Source organism: Lacerta agilis, chromosome 17 (assembly GCF_009819535.1).
Source record: "Lacerta agilis isolate rLacAgi1 chromosome 17, rLacAgi1.pri, whole genome shotgun sequence".
Taxonomy (NCBI): Eukaryota; Metazoa; Chordata; class Lepidosauria; order Squamata; family Lacertidae; genus Lacerta; species Lacerta agilis.
This window is the reverse complement of record NC_046328.1, coordinates 5715894-5743337: the sequence shown is the minus strand read 5'-3', so window position 1 is coordinate 5743337 and position 27444 is coordinate 5715894. Positions and strand designations below refer to the sequence as shown.

The following is a 27444-nucleotide window of genomic DNA, read 5'->3' as shown; positions in this document are numbered from 1 at the left end:
AGATGAGTGGGTGGAGCAGCAGCACCACCACAAGAAAAAAGGTCCAGCCCCACTTAAGTGATGCACCTTTCTCCTTTGCTCCCAAATTGATGAATGACTGCCACCCAATCCTATGGGGGTACAGTAGTGGTATGTGGGAGGGAGCCTTTGGTTCTGATGTTGCGGAACTTCAATCTTCCTCATCCCATACCACTGGCTATGCTTGATGGGAGTTGTAGTTCCGAAACATCTTGAGGACCAAAGTTTATGCACAGCATGGATACAATAGAGCACTACTCTTGGGGTGTGGGGTGCCAACATTGCAGTGTTGCAACTCCCCCTGCCCACCCAGGTAGAAGATAGCCAAGTTGCCACTAATTGGAACCCCATCAATATATTTCCTCACCCTTCTAAAGACTGATCTAACATTACAAGGGAAGGGCCATATCATTTTAATGATTCCTTCTACAAACCAGGACTTGAGTGTGGGACCATTGCCTCTTCTAAAACACACAGCACCTGGGACGCCCAAAGTCTCCTTCAGCCTACATTTCTCAGGTTTTTGGGCTTCTGTTCAGCTTGTGGAAACGGTGGGGCATGCCCAGGTTTGGAGCAGGACTGGCCCCAGCTCTTGGCTTGGCTTAAAACACCAGCCTCCATGATGAAATGTGGGAGAAGAGACATAGAACAGGGAAGGGGGAACCTGTGGCCTCCCAGATGGTGCTAGACTGCATCTCCCATGGTCCTTGACCACTAGACATGCTGGCTGGGGCTGGGAATTGGAATACAAGGATGTCTGGAGGGCCACAGGTTTCCCAAACCCAATGAAGGGGTGCATACAGATTAGGACTTGAGAAAAGACTGGAGCTCTCTCTCTCTCTCTCCCTGCCCCCACATGGTAGTCTTGGTGGGCCTTTATGGATAGCATGTTTAATTTCCCGTTCTCTCGGGATGAAACAAGTGTCCACCACAAAGGGGACATCACAATGGAAGCTCCAACCACATAGAGGATCCTATGCAGCATTTTGTTGGTCTCATTTGTCCACTGATGATAAGGCTTTATGCCAAGGGTAGCCCAAGTGATGCTTGGCACGTGTTGGACTCCAGGGCCCATCAGCCCCTGCCAGATGGCCACATGTTGCGCCATCTCTGTTCAGTCTGTAATGGAGTTGGGATCACCTAACAGCTCATACTTCATAGGTACATCATACATGCAATCAGGAACAATGAGGTCATTGATTATTCATGTTGAGAGATGCATGTGCTTCTGCAGAGGTCGACAGTGGTTAACTCTGCCAGTCCAAAACGTTCAAGAGCTTTTGACACGAAAAAGATGGAGATGAAATATGCATGCAGCATCCTTGCCAGTGGTGGCCAGTGACTGTAGGACTGGCAGGGCAGACACCAGGGAAGCCACAATGGATGGAGCCTGAGCCAATGGCAGGTGGCACCAACTAATTCTACGTTTGTCCTGTCCTCCTCCCTGCTAAGCTCCATAACTGCAAAATAGAGACTTGGGAGGAAGAAGCTGACAGCCAGGGCCAATGCTTGGACTAGCTGTGAGAAGGCAGGCAGAGGGGCTCACAGGAATCAAGAATGAGGTTGGTGGGGCAGTGCCCCATTCACCCTTGTGCCCCATCCTCCACTGGTTCCAGCTTCTTCTCAATAGAAGGTGAAATGGTGTGTATGGGGGGAAACGCCAGTCCAAAATGGGAAGGGCCAATAGTTGGCAGGTGGGTGGTGAGGGCTGAAAAGGCTGTTTCAAGGGCCATATCCAGCCATCAGTTGGCCCTCAATGAAATTCATGCATTCCAAAGGCATGCCACACTGAAATGAAGTGCTTGTGTTGATCATCTTCAAGTGTTGAGAGTATATGTAAACTAATGTTGGGATATTATTTTTGTTCCATAGAAAAACTCATTGGTTTATTATTGCCCCCCACCCCCTGCATCCCTCCAAAAGGAAAAGTAAGGTATGAAAGGTAGAAGAGTGGGGAACGAAGGGGAGGGGGACCCTACATACAGCATGTGACACAAACTTTTTTTTTAAAAAAAAATTGAACTGTAAAGAAAAATAATATTGTCTCTCCTCTCCTCTGCCAGGCATCACATCCTGTCTCCAGCTGCAGCGACCGTATAATTATTACCTTCAGACAGTCTCTTTATAAGTCTCAGTATCATATTTTTGATGCTTTATTAGAAATATAAAGAAGTTTTCTTTCTTTTTATTATCTTTTTTCCTTTTTTGTAAAAAAAGAAAAGAATACTTTTGGTACCTTGTGTTTAATTGTCTTTGACACCCTATCATCCGTATCATAACCTCACCTTGTCCCAGTACATCATACTAGTCAGTCCAATTCCTTTGGGCTTCTTGTCCCAAGTTCTGCCCAGCCGGTGCCCTCAAGGTGTTTTGGACTACCAAATTGCATCAGCACAGCTGTGCAGGCCAGGGCTGAGGGGAGTTGGTAGTCCAAAATGTCTGGAGGGGACCAGCTTGGTGGAGGTTAGCTTATCCAAATGGTTGGACATTCCCTCTGGGGAGGGGAATAAGAACAAGCCATCATGAACATCTTTAGCAAATACCTCTCCCTGACTATATATATATATATAATCCGTTGTGTGTAAGTCTGTTCAGTTCCCCCCACAGTTCACACACACACAAACAGATCCATCTTATTCCGCAAGTCCCTCCCAACTCAACTTGAAGGCATCAAGGTGTGGTTGCTAAACCATGAAAAAACCCATCAACTGAAGCTATGCTTTGTCTTTGAGCTTCTCCATGTAGTTTCTTATCTCTTTCGACTCCCCCCTCCATGTCATGGCAAACCCATTTAATGTCATCTTCATTGCAGTTGAGGATGGAGTTGATGGTGGGGCAACCATCGTCTGGAGGGATGGTGGTAAACGTCGTGAACTTCACCCGCTTCCGCTTGGAGGTGGGTGAATGCAAAGGGGGGTCGAGCTTCGGTCCTTCCCCCTGCTTGCCCCCTGAGTCGGCTGACCGATGGATTTGGCTCTGGATACTTTTGGGTGTGCTGCCGTTGAGCAGCTGGTTGCTCTCCTCAAAGCCTATCCCTCGGTCTATGTTAGTTGTGCGTTCGTTCTGCTGGGGGGAGATGTCCACTCGGTTCTCTAGGAGCTCACTTTCATTCCCAAGCCACACCCAGTCATGGGAGTGGCTCATGGAGGTTTGCCCTTCCATCGGAACTTGCTTGTGCCGGTATTTTAATGTGAAGGTGGCACAATTTATCAGGAAGACAAGGATGGCAAGGCAGAAGACTCCCAGCAGAGCATACATCCCAATCTCCAAGTCACTGAGACCCCTGGGTGCCTGCACAAGGTCACTGTCCTCTGTGCCGCCATTGCTTTTGGGAAGGTCAATTTGTGCTGGGAAGTTGGTGAAGTCGATTGGGATGTTTTGGAGCTGCCCATCATCCGAGAGCTTTTCTCCATCCAGGCTGTTCTTAAAGACTTTGCTTTTGATCGTAGACTTTGCAGTGGTGCCAGCTTTCCTGACGGAAACTTCCTCTCGTTCGGCAGAAGGGTTTCCATAGTACCCCCGTCTTGCCCATACCGCTCTTGGTCCAACACCTTCTGCCTTCGGTCGCTCGCATGGTTCTCGATCTCATCGGCATCGTAATCGCCGGCCCCATGGGAGTTGGCGTCATTCTGACCAAACTTGACCTTGATGCTACCGTTGCCTACGGCGAGAACACTCTTCCTCTTGGACTTCTGGCAGGTTTCAGAGATCATCATGTCTACTTTGACCAATGTGCCTTGTCCTTCGCCTTCTGCCGCAACCACTGGCCATTTCATAGCAGAGCTCTGGTGGGCTGAAATGACCGATTCATCGAGAGAGGAAGCCGAGAGGGAAAAGTCTTTGGGGTCGTAAATGTCCAGTGGGGTCACTGAGCCATCGCTGAACTGGATCCAAGAGCTGACCACTGCTTCCTAAAAGATAAAGGAAATGGTTAACTACAAGATCTGAAACGGGCCCTTCAACTCACAGCTGCATGGAGAGATAGGTATAGGTTTTCCTGCTTCCTAGCACTAAAACGAAGGATCATCAACTCAAACAAAATTGCACATAGCTAAAACATGGAATGGGTTACTCAAGATGTAGTGATGTCCAACAACTAGACAAAATTATGGCAGATATAGATATCAATGGTTACCAGTCATGATCACTGTATACTGCCTTTAGGATTAGTCACAATAAAATGTTTTTAAGTACCAGTTGCTATGAAATATGAATGGGAGAGCGATATTGCAGCCATGTTCTCATGTTCCCATGGGTCACTTTGATAACAAAATGTGGACTAGATAGACCTTTGGTCTGATCTAGCACGTCTGTTCTTATGTACCATTCTACCTTCACAGTTCTGAGATGAAGTATTTGTGTGCATAGGTGTGAATGGGGTGGGGGTGGAGATAATTCTTTCTATTTTCATTTTTCCTCTTCTTGGAAACAGGAGCAAAAGGACCATTTAAATGATCACTTAGCCAAACTGTGATTGATACATTTTTTAATGGTGGCACCCCTATTATGGAACCATCTCCTCACCGATGTCATTTTGCTGCCCTACAAAAGCTTTCCAGGTCTATTTCCCCATGATTTTTTTTAATCCAGAGTAACTCATTTGATCTTTGTCAGTGTTTTTATGCAGCTTTTTATTACTTAACTTTTATTTCTGCTGACGGTTATGCCCTGCTCTCTATAGATCTTGTTGCTTGGATATATGTTCCTTTTAAATTGTTTCTTCTCAACTGCTTTTATTGCAGGTTTCTTTTAAATTGTTTTTATTGTATTTTCTGAGATATATATGTTTTATTAGCCACTCGGCAAAAGTGTTGGAAGGCAGGGGCAGAAATCCCCACAATGAATAAATAAAATATCCATTTTCATCAAAGCTGGAAAGAGGTAGGAAGCAAAATATTAATTGACAAAGGAACTCCTCTTTTTTCTGAGGAGGGGAATCCTATAGCAGAGCTACTGCCATTCTTCTAAATCACCGCAAACAGGGCAGGTGTTTTTTCTCTTTTTTTCATGGAACACGGGGAACTGCTTTGCAGTGAATCAGACCCTTGGAGCATCTAGCTCAGTCCTTTCTACACTGACTGGCAACTGCTTGCCAGGATTTGACTGGGGATTTTCTCAGCCCTACTGAAGGCTAGGAACTCCTACATTCAAAGAAGATGCTTTTACCAGTGATCTACATTCCTTCCCCAAATAATATCCAAGTTGAAACCTGATACAGGGACACAGGAAGCTGCCTTAGTGGAGGCTGGTTCATTGGGGCGATCAATCTCAGTCTCCCTCAGCCAACTTGCATGCGTCCTGGGGTGGCCCTGGTGGTCAGCTTCCTCCTCCGAGTCTCAGGTTTGCCCTTCTGGAGCTCAGCAGGGAGGAGGGAGGTGGGACAACACTAGAGTTAGTTGACCCAAGTGCAACAACACTCTCTCTACTTGTGATCCCCAACACCTAGCATTCAAAGGCATATGGCGTCCCATTGTACTGTCCAATCATAATGCCAGCATATGTTACCAGGTTGTTTGCAAGCAGTTGAGATTTGTTCCACCCTAGCTCAGAACAAATGGCATTGCTACCCTTCCGGTAAATTTCAAGCTTTTTGCTGAAAAACAGTGAAGGCGTTTAGCTCCCCGGGAGCCTGGGACTCAGCTAATATTCCATTTTCAAGCCATCCACAGCATGCTGCTTTGCAGAGATCAGGTGAGGGGGAAATGTACCATGGCACTGCAGAGAAAGGACAAAGGGCTCAATGTTTTTAGCATGCTAACATGTTAAGTTGGAAAGGACCCCAATGGTCATTTAGTCCAATCTCCTACAATGCAGGAATCGCTGATAAGGGTCTGGAAACCAAGCTTTATGAGGAATGGTAGAGAGAGTGGGTATGTTTAGCCTGGAGAAGAGGAGACTGTGTGGTGACAGCCATCTCAAATACCTCATTGGAGGTTTTTAAACAGGAGTGGGAGATCTGTCAGGGACTCCTGCGTTGCCAGGGCTTGCACTCAATGTCTCTGAGGGTCCCTTGAAACTCCACAATTCTATTATTCTTCTGTTGAAGGCTAATTGTGGTGTGTGGAGTGTTTTTAGTGTGCTTGGGGGTGCAGCTGAGGAGAGAAGGGCTATACTTCCCCCCCCCCACCATAACTGTCCCTCCTCCATTTGACATCCAATCGCAACACTATGGCATTTTGGGCAGGGAGGTCACAGCTGGGGAAGGAAAAGTGAACATCACAAAAAGCTACTGGCCACAATAGAAGGCTTTTTCCCAGCACGATACAGCAGGAAGGATTGGGGCCCTTTTGGCATAGGGGTGCCTCTGTGGGCACTTGGGTGCGGTGTTGATGACTCATGGTCTAAGGCCTTTGCCAATTTGGTGCCCCCAAGAGTACCACTCCCATGATCCCCAGCCAGTGCTGTGCTGGCTGGGGCTGAAGGGAATGGTAGAATCCATGAAAAAAAGAAAAATCCCTAGAAATGATGCAGCACTGTGTCCTTCAAAAACTGTTTCTGCAAAGCAGGCCATGCTGGCATGCTACATCAATAAATCGCCCCCACCCTGATTCTTCGACAGGCACCTCCAATTACCATCAAGGAATGAAGATGGATGAAAACCACCTCATCTGCAGAGCTTCAATCTTTCATGATGGCACCCAAGATGTGACGGATCTCCCCCTGGCCCATTAATTACAAGCCATAAACATGGAGAGATTATGGTAGCCCTGGTTACATTCTCCTCCTCTTTCTTCTTTCTTCTTTCTTCTTTCTTTTCTTTCTTTTTTCTTTTTTTTTTTTTGTTTTTTTTTTTTCTTTTTTTTTTTTTTTTCCCCCCCCTTATCTTTCTTGCTTTCTTTCTTTCTTTCTTTCTTTTTTTCTTTCTTTCTTTCTAGTTCTGCAATTCTCTCTGCAAATAAGCAACATTTTCACAGGATTGCGCCAATGGTCCTTTAAAAAAAAAAGGATGATTTATTTGATGGCAGCAATGATGGGAAGAGTGTGAGATCACTCTGAATGGCAGCACAGCACAGCTGAAGGGAAGAAAAAACTGGGACCACTCCAGCAGTTGTGGGTCCATCGCAGGACCTGAGATGTTGAACAAAATAGAGGAGAGCATGTGCAGGACAAGGTAATCTGTAAGGTGCCCAAATCCCAGTCATGCTACTCACAACTAAGCTGAAGTGGATTTACATTAAAACCAATGAAGACATCTAATAAAAATCTAAAAACACACAATGCTGATAAAAAGCAGGACCTACAGACCCTACCCCATAGAAAGAGGTCACAAAGCTCCCTTCAGATTAAGGACCAAAAGGCCAAGTAAAGATACAGTGGTACCTCGGGTTAAGAACTTAATTCGTTCTGGAGGTCCGTTCTTAACCTGAAACTGTTCTTAACCTGAAGCACCACTTTAGCTAATGGGACCTCGTGCCGCCACCGCACGATTTCTGTTCTCATCCTGAAGCAAAGTTCTTAACCTAAAGCATTATTTCTGGGTTAGCAGAGTCTGTAACCTGAAGCGTATGTAACCTGAAGCGTATATGTACATATCTTTGCCTCAAAATAAGTATGGTGTCAGGTGGCACTCCATGGGGAGAACATTCCACAAGTGAAGTACAAATACGAAAAATGGCCCATTTTGTGTGCCACTCTCCAAATCTTCCATGGTGGGGGCACACAAAGAAGGGCCTCATATGATGATTGCATTGTCTGAGTTGGGTCATGTGGGGAGAGGCAGTTCTTGAAGGACTGGGTTCTTGAGACTTATTTTTTTATTTATTTATTTATTAGATTTATATGCTGCCTGTAAAGTCAGTGACAGGCAGCTGAACAGCAGTGACTTCAAGCCCCACTGAAATTTGCTACATTCCAGAGCTTCCAACTAGGAAGTATGGAGTACAGTATAGCTGATACAAACAGAGCTTGAAGTCAGCACCAGTCAGCAGAGAGGTTCCTGTGCAATGGAACTGGAGTTCAGGCTATGCTGTGAAGGAAAAATGTGTTACCTGATGTCATGATGTCAGGTGATTGGCAGGGGGTGGCTCTGCCTGTCTGTCAAAGTGGCCTGCTGGGGGTGGGGGCTAAGGATTTGCCCTGCTGGACGGAAAGGTCTCCACATCCCACATTAGAAAAAGAAGAAGATTTGGTTCAAAATGGATAGCTGTGAAGGAAGTATCCAGTTTTTCACCCCTTCAGCACTGGGCTGTGCTGTCATTCCTGATGAGGAAATGTCTCATATCTGAGCAAGCTTCTATCATGGCTTGAGTCAAATCAATCATATTGTGTTCTGATGAACACAGGCAGAGCCATGGAAAAACACCATTTGTCTTCTTGTTGACATTTGTAAGCTGCTCTGGGAGCCATTTTTTTTGCTGACCAGTGGGATAAAAATGTTTTATTCAGATCTTTAATTCAATCAAATTGCTTATAATGTGAAATGGTCCTGGAGGAAGAGAAGGGGAAGAAGAGACAGGGAGATGTTGCCACCATGTAACTGCTGCTTGAGTCACTTGCTGATGTATGTGTCTGCTAAGGGTCTAAGTCAGAGATGGGGAATCTGGTGTGTTCCTGATGCTGCAGGACTCCAAATCCCATCAGCCTCAGCCAGCATGACCAGCAATAATGAAAGTGGTAGTCCAACAACATCTAGAGGGCCGCAGGATCCTCATTCCTGAGGTAAGCTGTATATGCCAAATGTAATTAAGAAGACCTTAACACCATCAGAGGACTGTTACTTTCCTTGTAACTCCCCCCGCCTTTTTTAAACATAATGGAGATTAAAGGTAAAGGGACCCCTGACCATTAGGTCCAGTCGTGTCCGACTCTGGGGTTGCGGCGCTCATCTGTTACTGGCCAAGGGAGCCAGCGTACAGCTTCCGGGTCATGTGGTCAGCATGACAAAGCCGCTGCTGCTGAACCAGAGCAGCGCACGGAAACACAGTTTACCTTCCCGCCGTAGTGGTACCTATTTATCTACTTGCACTTTTGACGTGCTTACAAACTGCTAGGTTGGCAGGAGCTGGGACCCAGCAACGGGAGCTCACCCCATTGCGGGGATTCGAACCGCTGACCTTCTGATCAGCAAGCCCTAGGCTGTGTGGTTTACCCACAGCGCCACCCGCATCCCATGGAGATTATCTGTGTGCAAATAGAAAGATGACACACTAGCTACCGGTAGTAGTCAAGATTAAGGATGATAACAAGAGAAGAAGAGGAGGAGGAGGAGGAGGAGGAGAAGAAGAAGAAGAAGAGAGAAGAAGAAGAAGAAGAAGAGAGTTTTGGATTTGATATCCCGCTTTTCACTACCCGAAGGAGTCTCAAAGCAGCTAACATTCTCCTTTCCCTTCCTCCCCCACAACAAACACTCTGTGAGGTGAGTGGGGCTGAGAGACTTCAAAGAAGTGTGACTAGCCCAAGGTCACCCAGCAGCTGCATGTGGAGGAGTGGAGACACGAACCCAGTTCCCCAGATTATGAGTCTACCACTCTTACCCACTACACCACACTGGCTCTCAACAACAACAACAACAACAATATTATTTATACCCCGGCCATCTGGCTGGGCCTCCCCACCCACTCTGGGAGGCTTCCAACACAATATTAAAATACAATAATTCATCAGATATTAAAAGCTTCCCTAAACAGGGCTGCCTTCAGATGTCTTCTAAAAGTCTGGTATAGTTGTTGTTCTCTTTGACATATGGTGGGAGGGCATTCCACAGGGCGGGTGCTACTACCGAGAAGGCCCTCTGTCTGGTTCCCTGTAGCTTGGCTTCTCGTAATGAGGGAACCGCCAGAAGGCCCTCAGCGCTGGACCTCAGTGTCTGGGTAGATCGATGGGGGTGGATGCTCCTTCAGATATACTGGACCGAGGATAGAGGAGCAAGGCAGGAATCAGGACCAAAGAGTGAGCCAGAACCAGAGGACTAGCCAGGAGGCAGGGTCAAGGAGCAAGCCAGAGAGTCAGGACTGAAGAATTAGCAAGAACTCAGGGAGACCTTGTTCTCCAGCAAAGGCTCTTGCTGGCACAGAAAACCCTCTTCTGCTCCTTCCTGTTCAGGAGGATCCAATCTCCAGCATGGGTGGATGGAGTCAGTCCAGGGCCTGATGGTACTTCATTGAGAAGGTGAGAAGGTGCCACTGCAGTTCAGTGGCTCACCACATGGGGCAGCTTTGAACAGAACCAGCTGCTCCTGCCATTTTCCATTTCCCCTCCTGCCCCCACCCCCAGGAAAAAGAAATGTGAGAGCCTTGCTGGCTGGCCAAAGATTCTTCTAGTCCAGCATCCCATTTCTCCTATTTGGTCAATCAGCTGCTTCCCAGAAGCCCACAAGCAGGGCTCAAAGACAACAACCCTTCCCTTCTGTTGGCGCCCATCACCCGGTAGTCAGAAATATAGCTTGAACATTCGTGATTCCAGATAGATCATGGATAAGAGCCCATGGTTCTATGCCAGAGGTCATTTCTACCTTTGAATGGACAGGAAAACACAAACCAGGGAGGGAGTGGGGAGGAAGTTGGCAGCCATGAAGTCTCCTCCAGCCTCATGGAGCATGAAGAATAGGCGGAGTTATTTCACTCGGGGACATTCCTGCACTATCCTCCATTAGCAGCACAAGATAAAGGAGCCAAGCCTAAGTGCCCATTAAAATTTCCCCATTCTACTCTCTTTTCTTTCTCCCGAGCTGGTTTTTATATTGTTGGGAGCGAGACAAAGGAGAGCACAGAAGTGCATACAGTACTGTGCATTGGGGAGTCTCAACTTCTTGGGTGGACTGATTTTCAATCATTTTCAATTTGCAGGGATTTATTCATTTCTGTTTATGGTGGGGAGCACCGTGAAGCAGCATCTTCCACACCTTCTGCCCAAATTGGTACAGCCCATTCTACCATCTCATTCTTCGGCATCTTTAGCAGCTAGACTGGTGACTGGGAGTGGCCGCCGGGACCACATAACACCGTCCTGAGAGATCTACATTGGCTCCCAGTACGTTTCCGAGCACAATTCAAAGTGTTGGTGCTGACCTTTAAAGCCCTAAACGGCCTCGGTCCTGTATACCTGAAGGAGTGTCTCCACCCCCATCATTCAGCCCGGACACTGAGATCCAGCGCCGAGGGCCTTCTGGCAGTTCCTCATGCGAGAAGCAAAGCTACAGGAACCAGGCGAGGGCCTTCTCGGTAGTGCCCGCCCTGTGGAACGCCCTCCCATCACAGGTCAAGGAGATAAATAACTATGACATTCAGAAAATACCTGAAGGCAGCCCTTTTTAGGGAAGTTTTTAATGTGTGATATTTTGTATTTGATTTTTGTTGGAAGCCGCCCAGAATGGCTGGGGAAATCCAGCCAGATGGGCGGGGTACAAATAATAATAATAATAATAATTATTATTATTATTATACCCCGTTCAAGTGACTGTTTCTAGACATGTGAGGGAAATGAGTCTCCCCTTACAGATTCCTTCTGTGTCTGCCTCACCTACATCTTATTTGCCTCGAGATTGAGACTTCTATACATTCCTCATCTCCATAGAAGCCACGACCTGAACCTTTCTGCTCGGAAGCTTTGCCTGGCTCAGTGGAGTATCAGAGACCTGTGAATTAAGTAGCATCAATGCGCTGGTGCCTTGATGAGCCCCAATGCTAACCTGCCTCTGTCAGCCAAATCTGAGAATAATAGGCTACCAGCGGTGAATGGCTTTGCCCTTCCAAATGGAAGAAAGGAACATGTTTCACCTGCTCCTCTCCTCTCCCTCCCTCCCTTTTTCAATGGAAGCGAAGTCAATTGGGTGGAGCTTGAAATACAAACGTGGTTAAAAGAGCATCTCCCCAAAATGTCTTATACATCATGTGCATGCATCCTCTCCCTTGCAAAGCTGCCAACTATTTTTTTTTGGGGGGGGGGCAGGTAAGCCCTGCCCCGCATAATCAATGACATGACACACACTATTTGAATGGCAATGCCCATCAACTGCAGGGGGGCAGCAGCACCCTCAAATATTTTATTAGGGGAGGTGAAGACCCTTTGGCTCCCATGCCCCTTCCTTTCCCTGGTAGTGGGACAAGAGTGACAGCCCCCTTTCCTCTTCATTGGGATACCATTGGTCTTAGGAGTTTAGTTAGGGCTCTTGAGAAAAATTAATTCAACTTGGCTACTAAGCCCAGTAGAGTTTATTGAATTTGGGGGGCCTAGAGAATGTCACCTCCCAGAGCTCCTTCAGCCTGGAACACTACCCACACCACCAACACCAACCAGCAGGTAAGTTTGGAGAAAGAAAAGGGAAGATAGCAGGATAAGGGTTCATGGGATGGGGTTGGTTGGAGGGAAATTGAGATGCTCAGAATCAAATCCTGGGATCTTCAACATGCAAATCATGTGCTTTGCAACTGAGTTGTGGACCTTGTTTCGTTCTCTTTCCGAGAGCACTAAGGGATGTTTTTTTTAAGCACCTGCAAGGAAATATGAAGCAAGCAAGCAAGCCAAAGAGAATAGCATCACTTAAATGCCACTTTAAAAAACCATTTTTAAAAACCCCTGACAACCACAGATAGCAGCTGAGCTCTCCGCATTGTCAGATGTGCGGAACTCTCAGAGCAAGGAAGAGCCAGTGGCTTATGAACAGGGGTCCACAGCTCAGCTGCAAAGCACATGATTTGCATGTTGAAGATCCCAGGATTTGATTATGAGCATCTCATTTCAAAAAAGGTCTCAGGATGCATTCTAAGGAAATAAATCTTATGCAGCCTTTGGAGACCCAGTAACTGTGAGAAGAGATTGATCCATGGTCGAACTTGGCATATGGCAGATTTTGTGTTCACATAACCCTAATTCTGCAGCTTGCATACATTAAGCAGCTTTCTGCAATTTTTGCTGTTCTGCATTATGTATGACGCAGTCATGTTCTCCAGTGTGATTCCCTCTCAAGCCTGGAGGAAGACATAATAGGAAGAGGCACCACTCAGGGAGCCTTTGCCCCCCACTCAATAATTTTCTGAAGCAGAATATGTGTCTTTGCTGGAGTTTTTGTATTTGTAAGACACACTCACAGTATAGCCTTTGTCTGCTCCACACACGATCTAGAGCAATATGGACTGGGAATTTGTTTAAAGAGAACCAAACAAAACATGAAAGCTAGAAATCTCAGGAAACAGATTACCACCCCTGCTACCATGGTGGATCACAGTACGCACACAGCTCAGTGCATTGCTCAAGGGAACTACCCGAATAGATAGGACAAACAGGATTCCACATACTCTACCTGTTTGGGCGTATGGAGCAGCTCCTGGCCACAGTGGCAGCCACAACAGCTCGGTTACTCACTGCACTGGGCTGAAGGAGAGTGACAATCCAGCTACCAGCTGGACCCCCATATCCGTGATGGTCACCTTCTCATCCAACACCGTCACAGTTTTCCTCTGCCAAGATGGAATCAGACAGCGGAGACAATACCTTTGGGAGAAGCCAAAGGACAACAAGGAATCTATTTAAGATGGGGTTAAAGAGCAATAGTCACCCCTCCCCGAATTCTTTATGCCAATTTATATTTTCTGCCATGATTATTGCAAGACTCCAACGTCTCACAATAATGTCTATGGCGGGGACTGGAGAACTTGTATGGTTGTTGCTAGCACAATTTTATACATCATTGCTAGCATAAGTTGGAAATAGGACGTTGGCAATGGCTACTCTACCTACCCTTTAGTGAAACGGTGAAGAGGGCAGCCAAACACCTTGAGAGGTATGAAGTACCACAGGTCACTGGCAGAGCCATCTGCTTTATATAAGTGGTTCCCAATTAGCTAAGTACTGCAAATCCCGTTTTTCAAAAGCCAATCCATGGATCCCCTACTTTTGACAATTTTGATATCTCTATGGTAGTTTTTGTTATGCGAATGGTGTGTCAGACCCATAGCTGTCAACCTTTTTCCTTTTTTGTGGGAAATTCCCTTATTTCAGCCATAGCTGGAATAGGGGAAGGCTGACAGCCTCCCCAGAAGGGAAGGCAAAAAAGGGAGGGTTGACAGTTATGGTCAGACCCCCTGGGTGGGTTATGAAGACCCCCTGGAGGCTGTCGACCACCAATTGGGAACCTCTACTTATATGACAAAAGGGCCCATCTTCAATCCATGGCATCACCAAGCACAGCTGGGGAAAGACTCCCAGCATCACCAGGGCTGGGGAAACTATGCTAATGTAAACCAGGGACTGGCCAACTTGTGACGGTCCAGATGTTTGATTGCAATTCATGTCTACCCAGACAGCATTACTAATGGTCAGGAATGATAGCTATACACCAGAATATCTGTAGGGTCACAGGCTCCCCTCCCCCATTGTAGACCATATTACGGTAAATTAGACAGACTAATGGTCCAAATTGGTATAAGGCAGACTCCTATGTTCCTATCAGGCATGTTGACTTGTCACTTGTTGGTATCTTTTGCATACAGAAGATCCCAAGTTCAACCCCCAGCATTTCCTGGTAGGTCTGGAAGAGGCCCCGGTCTGAAATTCTGGAAAGCCACAGCCATTCAAGTGCTGACGTTGACAATACTGAGCTAGTTGACTCTGTACAAGGTGGCTTCCTAAATTTAGGCCTAGAGTTTTCAACTAAGGGAGGGGAACTGAAAGCACATCCGACAGCCACAGGGGAGATTGAGTTCCAGCTTGTTGCCTGCTAGCAGAAGCTGCATTAGCCAGCTGCAATACCTTGGGAGAGAGGTATATTTAAAAGAGGTGTTGGACCACTGCAAAGCAGTAAACATGGCCCAGTTTCCTGTTCTGGGAGCTGTAAACATCATTTGAATGTATGGTAGATAAGACCGTTCAGCTGAAGTTCTGGCTTAAGGGGTCAGGACATATGAAGGAGAGAGCCAGAAACAACATCCCATCTGGAGGGACTCCTTATACACAGATAATTCAGAAAACCAATTACAGGTAGGTAGCCATGTTGGTCTGCCATAGGCAAAATAAAATGAAAAATGAAAAAAAAATCCTTCCAGTAGCACCTTAGAGACCAACTAAGTTTGTTCTTGGTATGAGCTATACCAAGAACAAACTTAGTTGGTCTCTAAGGTGATACTGGAAGGATTTTTTTTTACTTTTTATTCAGAAAACCAAGAAAGCTCAGTTTCTTTGCTGTTGCTATTCATGGATCGGCCCTGAGGAAATAATGACTATGGCCAGAGGGGCTTACTGTAGCTATTGGAAACAGGATGGCAGGGAAAACTTGCAGGGCTGACTGTGTAAGGTCCAGGAGCGTTTCTTGAATCTGAGTTGTCTGGGCTCTTTGGGGAACAAACATACAACATGGCTTTGCCCCAGTGAGAATTACCATTTTCAGTTTACACTTTTCCATTCTGAGCAGTCTACTGAGGTCCACAGGACAGTGACCAGCAAGACCAGAGGCAAAAATGGATGGGGTAATACATATACCATTGTATGGTAGGCCGGTCTCCACACACCCCCACAACCCCTCTGGGTCCCCCATCCAGACAATGAAGAGGCATTGTCAGTGTTCAATGACACATTCTGGCTAGGCAAAACACTTGGGATGCAAAGCAGAGTCAGTGAGGTATGTGGTCTGGAGGGGGGGGGGCATGTGCTGGGCACAGTACCAAGGGCCAAATAGAGAGGCCTGGAGGGCCATATTTTGACCCCGATTCTAAGGTTCCCCACCCCTGCTTTTGCCCATGCTCAGAATCTGGCAACGGTATAATGCCCAGGAGCCATGCTAGTAATTCAAGGCATCCAAGGAAGCTTCAGCCCTGCCTTTCTTGCACAATAAAACCATGGAATGGGATGCTCTCGCACCCAGGTGCAACCTCATCAGCTCAAAAGATGGCAACCATTGTTGACTGACCTGGACCATTGTCATGCCGACTCCTGTCCCGCCAAGACCTTGCCCCCCTGTAGCTGGGCCACGTGAGGCTTCTCTAGCTTCATGAAGTCCGTCACTAAATCAGTAATGTCAAACTGCCAATCAGATCCTAGCAAATAGGTGAGCTGTCCCCATGGGCTGGTGTCCTCAGCTACAAACTGGGTGAGAACCCGCACCATGGCATGCTGGTACTGGAGGGTGCAGCCTCTTCCTTTCCGCTCATCTTCATCCTCATCATCACTCTCCCTTGTAGGTCTGAAAGATTATTATTTCAAACTTAACATTCATTCCCAACCAGCACAGATATGTAGCAGGCATGCCTCATGTGCACAGATGTGCCTTTTACAAAGAAAATGCACCTTGCAAGCATATGAAGCAAACTCTTGCTTGGAGAAACCAAGGAAGACCAACACGTTCTATTATGGTTGCTAGATCATGGTCAATGCATTTTCTCATAAGGCCCTAGTCAATGATGAGGTCCAGGGTCAGACAAGAGTTTAGTTCAGTTGTAAAACACATACATTGTGTGCAGAACATAGGAATTCCATCTATCCCCCTCAAACCACCCTTTCATCACCCCAGGAAATTAAGACTGTATTATTTCCAAAAACCAAACTTGGCAACGGCAAGGGGGTGACCCCAAAGGTAAATGAGGAACAGAGGAAGGTGCCAGACTGAGTGAGACCATTGGTCCATCTAGCTCATCATTGTCCACACTGACTGACAATGGCTCTCAAGGGTTTCAGGGAGGAGTCTTTCCTTTTTTTTTTATAAGATTTTATTATTTTCCAATAAAACACCAAAAAACAAATTAAACAACAACACAAGGCATAAAAACAACAATAAAAACAATAACAATAACAATACCATAAACATAAAAAGAAAAAAGAACATATACATACCTTAACCATTACCTATCTTTATACTTTCCTTGTTACTAACTTCTTAATTTGGGGACTTCCCCCATTCCCTCCACTGTCTTCAAAGTCAAAAACATCTTAAGGTAGCTTTATATCTTGTTCATTTAACAATTGCTCGAATTTTTGATATGCTTAACTTTACACAATCATAATCTTAGTCAACTATAAATCTTATCTTAATGTCAAAACTTAACTCCTATTTAACAAATAAATCATTCATTCAAAAATTTTCTTTTGCCAATTTTATCAAATATAACCCTACTAAAGCCTCTAATTTATCTCTGCTCAAATATTCAATTTTACTGATTTAACTAATAGTCTTTAAATTTTTCCACTCTCGTGACACCGTCTCCTCCCTCTGGTCTCGGATTCTGCCGGTCAGTTCTGCGAGTTCCATGTATTCCATCATCTTCATCTGCCATTCTTCCACCGTTGGTATCTCTTCCCCTTTCCATGTTCTTGCCAATAATATTCTAGCTGCTGTTGTGGCATACATAAAAAACACTCTGTCCTGACTGGGTATCTCTTCGTTGGTCATGCTCAGAAGAAATGCCTCTGGTTTCTTACAAAAGGTAACTTTCATTACCTTCTTCAACTCATTGTAAATCTTATCCCAGAAAGCATTTACCGCTGGGCACAGCCACCACATATGATAAAAGGTACCTTTCGCATGTTTACATTTCCAACATACATCTGACATTTTGGTATTCATCTTAGCTATCTTAACTGGTGTCAAATACCATCTATAAACCATTTCATTATGTTTTCTCTTAAACTATGACAAGCAGTAAATTTGATACCTTTTTGCCACAATCTCTCAGGGAGGAGTCTTTCCTACCCCTACCCGGAGATGCCGGGGACTGAACCAGGTAGGGGTAGGAAGGACTCCTCCCTGGGTCTTTCTGCATGCAAAGTATGTATGTGCTTCACCACTGAGCCATGGCCTTTCCCCAGAAGGTCTCATGCTCAATCACTGGCATCTCCACTTAAAACAACCCATTCACAGGTAGTGGCAAGGACTCCTGCCCCAAACCCTGGAGAACTGCTTGCCTAGATAGACACATAATCTCGTCTGGTATAAGACTGCTTTGTACGTTCAAACTGGGGAAGGGATATACCCCTATGCCATCCTCATGGCTTCTCTGCTGCCACCCCATTGCCATAGACCATGCTCTTCCTTGCCCTCTCCTGTCATGTGGATTGGCAATGTGGGGGGCAAGGGAATCTCTTCAATGGAAAGGGGTGGGGCTCAGAGCTTCTTTCCTATTTATTACATTTGAAACCATACAGCTTTCTGCGCTTCAAACTTTGAAAGCACTACAGGAAAAGTGAACTGGGAGGGTTTGAGATACAGATGGTTAATTTTCCACATGATGCTGGGGCGGTGGGGGGGGGGAGAGAGCTGAGTCCCTTCCAAGCTTTGTGTCTTCCACTGCTATCTCTCACATGCTAACCTTCCTTAGCAGTTGGGAAAGTTTAGCTGTGTGAGATAGCACCCCAGGCCTCCTCAGCTTCCATGGTCTGCTGGGAGGTCATCTCCAGGATTCTAAAGAAGGAAAGGCAGGCTTATACATCAGCCTGGCTTGGAGGAGATCATATGCCTTTAGCAACAAAACTCACCTCTTGTTTGAAATGATGGGAACTCTCCAGCCTTTTATTTGACTCAGCTCAGTATCCGAAACATCAATCTGAAGAGGCAGGCGTGGCACCCATACAGTAACCTGCAGAGGAGCACTCAGGTACTGGTAGGTGAAGTTCACCAGTGCATTCACCTTGCCTTTCATTTCCTTGCCGTTGACATAAACATAGTCACACCTGTCAGAAACCTAAAAGAAGAGGAGGGAAAAGAGAAGTATTTAAGGGTGACACCAGTGGATATGCTATTTGAATAAATGTAGCCGATTCCCTCCAGATATTCTAGGATGTAAATTATTTTTTTAATAAGGCCCTTACAAAAAACCCAGGTGGCACTGTGGGTTAAACCACATAGTCTAGGCCTTGCTGCTCAGAAAGTCGGTGGTTCGAATCCCTGCCACGGGGTGAGCTCCCGCTGCTCGGTCCCTGCTCCTGCCCACCTAGCAGTTCGAAAGCACATCAAAGTGCAAGTAGATAAATAGGGACCGCTCCAGCGGGAAGGTAAACGGCGTTTTCCTGTGCTGCTCTGGTTTGCCAGAAGTGGCTTTGTCATGCTGGCCACATGACCTGGAAGCTGTCTGTGGACAAACACCGGCTCCCTTGGCCTATAGAGCGAGATGAGCGCCACAACCCCAGAGTTGGACACGACTGGACCTGATGGTCAGGGGTACCTTTACCTTTACCTTAAAAAACCTGAGGGTGATAGAAGCCGTGCTCGTTTCCCTATCATACAAGAGGAGGTGCTTCTTATGAGTACCTGAAAAGGTGTGTTCCCCGTTATACAGAAGCGAATGCCTCTTCTAAGATGGTGTCTGCAGCAGAGGTGGGAAGCTGTGAAACCAGGGATGATAAAACTGTGGCCCTCCAGATCTTGTTGGACTCCAGCTTCCGTCAGACCCAGCCAGCATGGCTAATGGTCATGGCTAATGGGAGCTGCAGTCTGATACCACCTGGAGTGAGCCAGGTTGGGGAAGTCCAAGCTGAAGCATCATGTGGACATGTGTGAACCTGTATCACAAATGCATAACACATGGTTTGCAAACCACCCCATATCATCTCTCCCCCAATCTCCTGTATCCTCTTTCCTGTCCCTTTGGCTCAGCAGGAGAGGTCTCCGTCTTTGTTCCAAGTTTATTGGATGCAATGCTGTTTGGGAATAGGGCACTTCTGGAATTCTGGTGAATGTTTGTGTGTCTGCATTCTGGAGTAAACTCATTTGATCTGAAGGCTGCGAATTCATATCATCATGTTGTCCACTCCAAAATAGGCACTCCTACCAAATCCCATGTTTCTTCTTCTGTACAAAGCCCCTATGCTAGGGGTCAGCAACCTTTTTCAGCTGTGGGCCGGCCCACCATCCCTCAGACCATGTGGTGGGCCAGACTATATTTTGAAAAAAAAAAAAGAACGAATTCCTATGCCCCACAAATAACACAGAGATGCATTTTAAATAAAAGGACGCATTCTACTCATGTAAAAACACGCTGATTCTCGGACTGTCAGTGGGCCATATTGAGAAGGCGATTGGGCCACATCTGGCCCATGGGCCTTAGGTTGCCTACCCCTGCCCTATGCCCCTGTGTACAGAACGGCGCATCATCAGTATAATATGCTCAGACTAACAGGTCCCTGACAAGAGTCTGGCCTCTGAATTCACCAGCTGCAGTTTCTGGACCAACCTTAAAGGTAACTCCACACACAGCACACTGCACACTCTAATCTCGCTCTTGCCAGAAGGTAGAGCTCAAGCCACATCCAAATAGGGGGACATTTATGATCTGGTGAACTTTTTTTGTGAGTGCTCCTTATAACAGGGGTGGAAAACCTCCAGCCCGTAGGTCAAACCTGGCCCATTTGGCTTTGCTGAAACCAGGTCCATCTGCTCCACACGTATCACATGTGACGTCAGGTGTGGGGCAGCTGCAGGACTCAGGACCTCATGCATCAGCAGATGCACAGAGAGTGCAATCCTGCTTCCTGCGGTATCCTCCCCACCACAGTGAGCCAGCTTTGAGGGTTGGGCAGCATCACCCAACTTCCAATCACCTGGTGTCAGTATGATGTCAGGTGATTGACAGGTGCAAGGTCCAACCCACCCCTCCAAGTTGGCCTGCCAGGGTGGGAGGGATAAAGACATTGTCCTCTGGGCCTGAAAGGCCTTCTGCAGTCCAAAGCAGTAATGCTTCCGAATACCAGCTACTGAAAGATGGAAAGATGAGAGCGTGCTCTTGTGCTTAGGTCCTGCAAGTGGGTTTCCCAAAGGAGTTTGGTTGGCTATTGTGAGAAGAGACTGCTGGACCAGATGAACTACTGGACTGATTTGGCGGCTCTTCTGATGCTGCTATGTTTTTGCATCCGTAGGTTCTCCACCCTGCTTCATGACATGCTCAGTGGTCCTTAACACCCCCTCTGCTTCCTGTGATCAGGTGTGAGTGCCGTTGCTTATGTAGCTAAAATGTAGCATCCACATGTAAAATGAGACGCATCGGCAGGAGCAAGGAAACCTCAAGGTTTGCAGAAGTACAAAATACTGGAAGAAAAACCCTAAGAGGGGGTTCTCTCCCAGCCATTGAGCACTGGGCATGTTCAGTGGCACTGGAAAGCTGCCTGGCCGTTTGGGGAGGGAGAAATGGAAGACGGAGAAGGGGCAGGAGGATGCAATGGAATCTCACCAACAGGAGTCCTCCACGCCGCAACATTCTGCCGTGGGTCCCACTTGTTTAGCATAATCTCCTCTGGCCTTCGTCATTACAGTTAAGATATTATAAATCCCCACAACAGCTTGAGATGAAGAATGGAAAACCAAGTGAAAATGATTTCCTCCACAATAGCCCATTATCTGTTTATGAGCATTTGCAATACGTTTAACGCGACGAAGCTGTTCTCTCCTCCCCCATCCCGCCGCCTCCCTTCCCTCCAAAGCTGCAGTGGATTTATCATTAGCATGTAAATACTGTCCTGAACTACAAGCATGCATTAGCATAGTCAATTTAAGAGTTATATTAGTAATCACTTCTTTAATCAATGTTGCAATTTACAGACCATTGGGTTTTCTCATTTATTACCTTGCTGAGTACAAGTGGGAGGGATATTTTTTTTTACTATTTTTTTTTTAAAGAATCCTCTCTAGAAGATATAAATCATTAAGAAGGATGGGGATAGGATGAAGTGACGCTGCTTGATAAAGTCGTTGTCATAGTAATTCCTAGAGGTGTCATAAACGTCAAGGGAAATCTTGCAATGCGTTAATCATGCATAAAGTGGTCTGCAATGGGGGAACCTTCTGCGTTACTAAGGACAGACCAGAATGTTTGCAGAAATTAACCAGCACGCAGCTTCAATTCCCTTTATGCTGCATGGCAATCCCACCCACCTCTGAAAATGATTTCATCTTCTTTAAATGAGGACCGTTAGCTACCTGAAGGAGATTCTCTCTCCCTGCCTTAAAGTTATGTGAAGCAGGGCTGGGCGACTGTTACCAGATGCATTCATGCAACTGGGATTCTGAGAATCTCAACTTACGTTAAAATGTAAACATGAAACCTCAAGTTTCTAGGCTAGGAGGTTAATCCTGCTTGTAAAAGCTTCATGAATGAACAAAGTTTAGCATGCCACTGAGCAAAGTTGTTGCACAGTCCTCTCTCTGGAAGTTTTCTATATGTGAAAAGTGTGTGTGTGTGTGTGTGTGTGTGTGTGTGTGTGAGAGAGAGAGAGAGAGAGAGAGAGAGAGAGAGATTCTGCCTAAAGGCCTGTGTAGTTGTTGTTCAGTCGTTCAGTCGTGTCCGACTCTTCGTGACCCCATGGACCAGAGCACGCCAGGCACCCCTATCCTTCACTGCCTCTCGCAGTTTGGCCAAACTCATGTTAGTAGCTTCGAGAACACTGTCCAACCATCTCATCCTCTGTCGTCCCCTTCTCCTTGTGCCCTCCATCTTTCCCAACATCAGGGTCTTTTCCAGGGAGTCTTCTCTTCTCATGAGGTGGCCAAAGTACTGGAGCCTTAACTTCAGGATCTGTCCTTCTAGTGAGCACTCAGGGCCGATTTCCTTGAGAATGGATAGGTTTGATCTTCTTGCAGTCCACGGGACTCTCAAGAGTCTCCTCCAGCACCATAATTCAAAAGCATCAATTCTTCGGCGATCAGCCTTCTTGATGGTCCAGCTCTCACTTCTGTACATTACTACTGTGTAGTACAGCATAGTAAAGGTAAAGGTAAAGGGACCCCTGACCGTTTGGTCCAGTCGTGGACGATATGTGCCTGCTAATGCTGAGATTTTTATTTTGGATTTCACATACCAGTTCCAATACTAGATTTAATTTTGTGCCCCAGTTTTGTGGATATACACATCACATCCATTAGCTCTCCTTGTAGTTAGCATTCATACAGCTCTTTCAGTGTTCGATGCACATTATCACTGCAACCCACACCATAGCCCTGCAAGGTAGGCTCCTATCATCATCATCATCATCATCATCATCCACATTGCAGATGGAGGAGGGAGTGTCAGGCTGAGATAGAGTGGATTGCTAAAGGCTGGGATAGGGAAGCTGTGGCCCTCCATATGTTGGACTACAACTCCCATCATTCCTAATGCTCCTATGCTCATGGGAGTTGGGGTCCAACAATATTTGGAGGGCCATAGGTTCCCCATCCCTGAGCCCAAGGCCAGCTAGGCATTTCACAGAGAAGCTGCCTTGCTAACCAGTGGTCTTCAAACTTGGATCACTGGATTACAACTCCCATCATCCTTGACCAAAGGTTAAGCTGGCTAGGGATGATGGGAGCTGTGGTTCAACAACAATTGAGAACCCAAGGTTGAGGAACACTGCCCTGTGCACACCCATCTCTGTCCTCCATCCAGGAAACCAAAAGGCATGATCAGCGTTCGAGGACACATTCCAGCCAGGCAAAAACATTCAAGGAGAGCATGCAAAGCTGGGACAGTAAGCTGCATTGGGCCTGGAGAGGGGGGGGCATGGCTGGGGAAGGAGTATGGCCTGCAAAGAGTCTCATGAGCCAGAGAGAGAGAGAGAGACTTGGGAGCAGCAGTTGAAACCTGGGGCTGAGATTCCCCACTTTGGGAAATGTGACAATCTGGCCTATCATCTCCCTCCCAGCCCAAGACTAATGGCTGATGTGGGATGCTGGTGATGTTTTGCAGAGAAAACATCTTGCAGAGGAGGTGGGAAATGTTTGCAATAAAACTTTCACCTTCGAGTTGACCTGCCTGTACTGGACACCAGGTATATGATTTAATGTTATCTGTAGCCAAATGCTCTGTCAGAATCAGAACAAACGTGCCAGCCAGCTAAGGCAGGACAAGGCTGGTGTGACAAAAGACAGCCAGAAAACCTGCACTCCGAAAAATGGTTCTGGGCTAACGCCCAGGCTGTTGTTTTCTCCTGCAGTCCCACTGCTGACCCATCTCAATGCTAAACAGGACAAAAAAGTTCACATCCTGGAGAAGTGAATTTTGCAACCAAGCCTCTTGTATTTTTTTTTTTTTAAAGCAGGCATATGATATTACTTGCTTGCAAGAGAGGTTAAAAATAAAAATAATAAGGTTTCTTCAGTTATGTCCGAAGTAAGAGGAAAAACAAGCAAGCAGTAGGTCCTCTGTGTGGGGAAGACGGAGAAATGCTATTTGTCTTCACTCAAAAGGAATCATAGAATCATAGAATAGAATCATAGAATCCTAGAGTTGGAAGAGACCACAAGGGCCATCCAGTCCAACCCCCTGCCAAGCAGGAAACACCATCAAAGCATTCCTGACAGGTGGCTGTCAAGCCTCCGCTTAAAGACCTCCAAAGAAGGAGACTCCACCACACTCCTTCGCAGCAAATCCCACTGTTGAACAGCTCTTACTGTCAGGAAGTTCTTCCTAATGTTTAGGTGGAATCTTTTTTCTTGTAGTTTGAATCCATTGCCCCGTGTCCGCTTCTCTGGAGCAGCAGAAAACAACCTTTCTCCCTCCTCTATATGACATCCTTTGATATATTTGAAAATGGCTATCATATCACCCCTTAACCTTCTCTTCTCCAGGCTAAACATACCCAGCTCCCTAAATATTTAAAGGTTCCCTAAACAGGGCTGCCTTCAGATGTCTTCTAAAAGTCCGATAGTTGTTTATTTTCTTGACATCTGATGGGAGGGTGTTCCACAGGGTGGGTGCCACTACTGAGTAGGCCCTCTGCCTGGTTCCCTGTAACTTCACTTCTCGCAGTGAGCAAACTGGCAGAAGGCCCTTGGTGCTGGACCTCAGTGTTGAACGATGGGGGTGGAGACGCTCCTTCAGGTATACTGGGCCGAGGCTGTTTAGGGCTTTGAAGGTCAGCACCAACACTTTGAATTGTGCCTGGAAATGTACTGGAAGCCACTGTAGGTCTTTCAGGACCGGTGTTATGTGGTCTTGGCAGCCACTCCCAGTCACCAGTCTAGCTTCACACCTTCCATGAGCATTTTTGCATGGCTAGAATGTTTCTTTGAACTCCAATGGAGGATAAAGAGGGGTGTCTGTAAAAACAGCCCACTTTACAAAGGCAAAATGTCCATTTGCTGCAGCATCCACTTTTGCCTCTGGTCCCACCCTCCAATGGCATGTGGCCACCAGAAGCCAGCCCAGACAGGAATGCAGCCCTCAGACTGAAAAAGGTTATTTTATATTTTAAAATATCTATCAAAAACAAAATGCCTACATATGTTATTACCTCTGGGCACCAGCAAAATCACCAAAGTATGCAATTTCCAATTACCCATGCACATTAGTTCTAACTTTCACCAGTTAATCGTACTCTCAGAGATACTACCAAAGCTATTCATTATTTTTTATTAATTTTGTTACATATGTTTCTGCCTACTAGTAAATCATCTGTGCACAAAGCTAATTTAAATCCCACTTGCTCATGTGCAAAACCAGAAATCTTTTCTTTCTGTCTAATTGCACATGCCAGTAGTTCCAAACAAATCAAACATCAATGGAGAAAGAGGGCAACCCTGCTTTGCACCTCTTTTCAAAACAAATAGATCTGAGAAGATTCCACGTGCCTTTACTTGTGATTTAGGAAAGAGGCATAATATTCTAATCCACTTTATAAATTCTCAAGGAAATCCAATTTTTCCAAAGTAACAAACACAAATTGCCAATATATCTTGTCAAACGCTTTTTCAGCATCCAGGGAAATAAGTGTCGCTGGATTTATTCAATAGCTATTTAAGGCAACCAAATTGGGTACCAACCTTTAATAGTCTGCTCCCTGTCTATGTTTAATAAAACCCACTTGATCCAAATGCACTACGGCTCTTATCACTGGTTGGACTATGTGCCAATTAAGAGGGCACAAGTAGAACCAAAGGGTGGAAATGGCAAGGAAACTGTAGCAACAGCAAGACGCGTACACGTTCACTCGGTGAAGGTTGAGTTTATTTAAGAAAAAACAAGGAAAACAACCAAGCCTCTTGTCTGGAGCTCCCTGCTCTCACGACCTATGGCTACCCTGATGATGGCTCATCTGATTCTTCAGGGTGGTTCCTCTTCCCCTTGAAACCACATGAGAACACCACCCTCTTCCGCCGCCTCTGCGACGTCAATTTCCCTTTCTCTTGCGCCCCACCCCTCCAGCATTCTTCCAAGCTAAGTGGAGCAGAGACAGGCAAACTGTCTTCCGACATGTCCTGTGTTGCCCTGGGCTGAGAGCTTCCCCCAGCCTTACCCTCTGCTCTTTCCATAACAAACATCCCTCCCAGCTCTTGGCTGCCGTCCCAGTCAGACAGCTGCATCTGCTGGCTATTTGGCTCTAGACTTTAGTTAAACCAGGGATGTGGTAGCTCAGGCTCTGGACCTGAACCTGGCCCTCCAGATCTCTCTGTCTGGCCCATGAGATTCTCCACAGGCCACAGCCCTCACCAGTAGGGCCAGCCCAAGACATTCTGGCAGAGGAGATGAACCAAAAAATGCCACCTCCCCACCAGGGAAGAAGTGGCGAATGAAGATCTACATCAGGGAAAAGGGGGTGAATAAATATCTACATTGGGAACAAGGGAGGGAATCTCTGATGGTTGAAGTGGGAATCAAAGGCAGTGGCAGGTGTGTGTGTGGGGGGGGAGCCCACTCTGAATAATGTTGGGTGGGTACAGAGCCCAGGAAACCCCAGAGGGGTGGGAGCAGACCAGCAGTGCCTCCCATTCACCAAGAAGCTGCTATAGAGGTGACATTGCAGGAAGAAGGAGTGGCTGTTGAGGAGGAAGCAGACCTGGCCTCTAAGGAGCATGTGGCAGCGGAAGCAGGCAATGCATTCTTGGGAGGCTGGCTCTGCTGCCCTTCTGGATCCTGCCACCCGAGGTGGTTGCCTTGTCTTGCCTCATCGGTGGGCTGGCCCTGCTCACCAGTCTAACTTCATACCCTTTCTGGGTGTATTTGCCTGGCTAGAATGTGAACCTGAACTGTGATAATGCTTCTTGATTTTGGCTGTAGGATAGAGAGGGGTGTAGGAAGCAAGCTACTGTACAAAGTTAAAAATTGCAACCATGGCTCTACCCACCTCTGACCCTGGCCCCACTTGCCAAGGGTTGTTGAGTGGTTTACAGTTTAAGGTTCATTACTGTTCCACAGAAATGTGTATCTCTTTAAAAGAAAGAAGGAAATGAAATGGCCTAGTTTTGCAGCTGTGGGGCAGTACAGCAGGTGATGTTAAGTTTGTATTGATTTAAGGCGTTTCAGCAATCGGATACAGTATATAAGGAGGTCTGCGTACCTCTCTCAGGTACCCTGGGTGGTGGGTCATGTTTCTGTAGCATTCTTGTAGTTAATATAACTTCTGTTATTTTTCTTTAATTAAAACAACTCCTAATTATATTTTGCAGTCTCCTCAGAATGCTTTTTTGTTGCGCAGTTACTCAGTTTCAATACGCCAACAAGGGTATGTGGCCCACACAAGGCTGCCCAGAAAAGCTGGGCTGGAGAAAAGTTCTTTATCCCTGGGAGACATTTCCTAATAGTAAGAGCTGTATGGCAGTGG

At 46.4% G+C, this 27444-nt stretch overlaps 1 protein-coding gene across 1 annotated transcript in view; it reads right to left on the bottom strand.

Annotated features, from left to right (window-relative positions):
* Nucleotides 1-2187: 2187 nt before the first annotated feature.
* The window catches only part of TMEM132C (transmembrane protein 132C), a 266114-nt gene continuing 240857 nt past the window's right edge, over nucleotides 2188-27444 (bottom strand). Inside the window, 10 exon segments of the mRNA XM_033174396.1 lie at nucleotides 2188-2787; nucleotides 2789-3536; nucleotides 3539-3929; nucleotides 13256-13281; nucleotides 13284-13334; nucleotides 13337-13409; nucleotides 13411-13446; nucleotides 15857-15876; nucleotides 15879-16129; nucleotides 18415-18620. Of these exon segments, the coding sequence (XP_033030287.1) occupies nucleotides 2733-2787; nucleotides 2789-3536; nucleotides 3539-3929; nucleotides 13256-13281; nucleotides 13284-13334; nucleotides 13337-13409; nucleotides 13411-13446; nucleotides 15857-15876; nucleotides 15879-16129; nucleotides 18415-18620 (1857 nt within the window). The 3' untranslated portion in view covers nucleotides 2188-2732.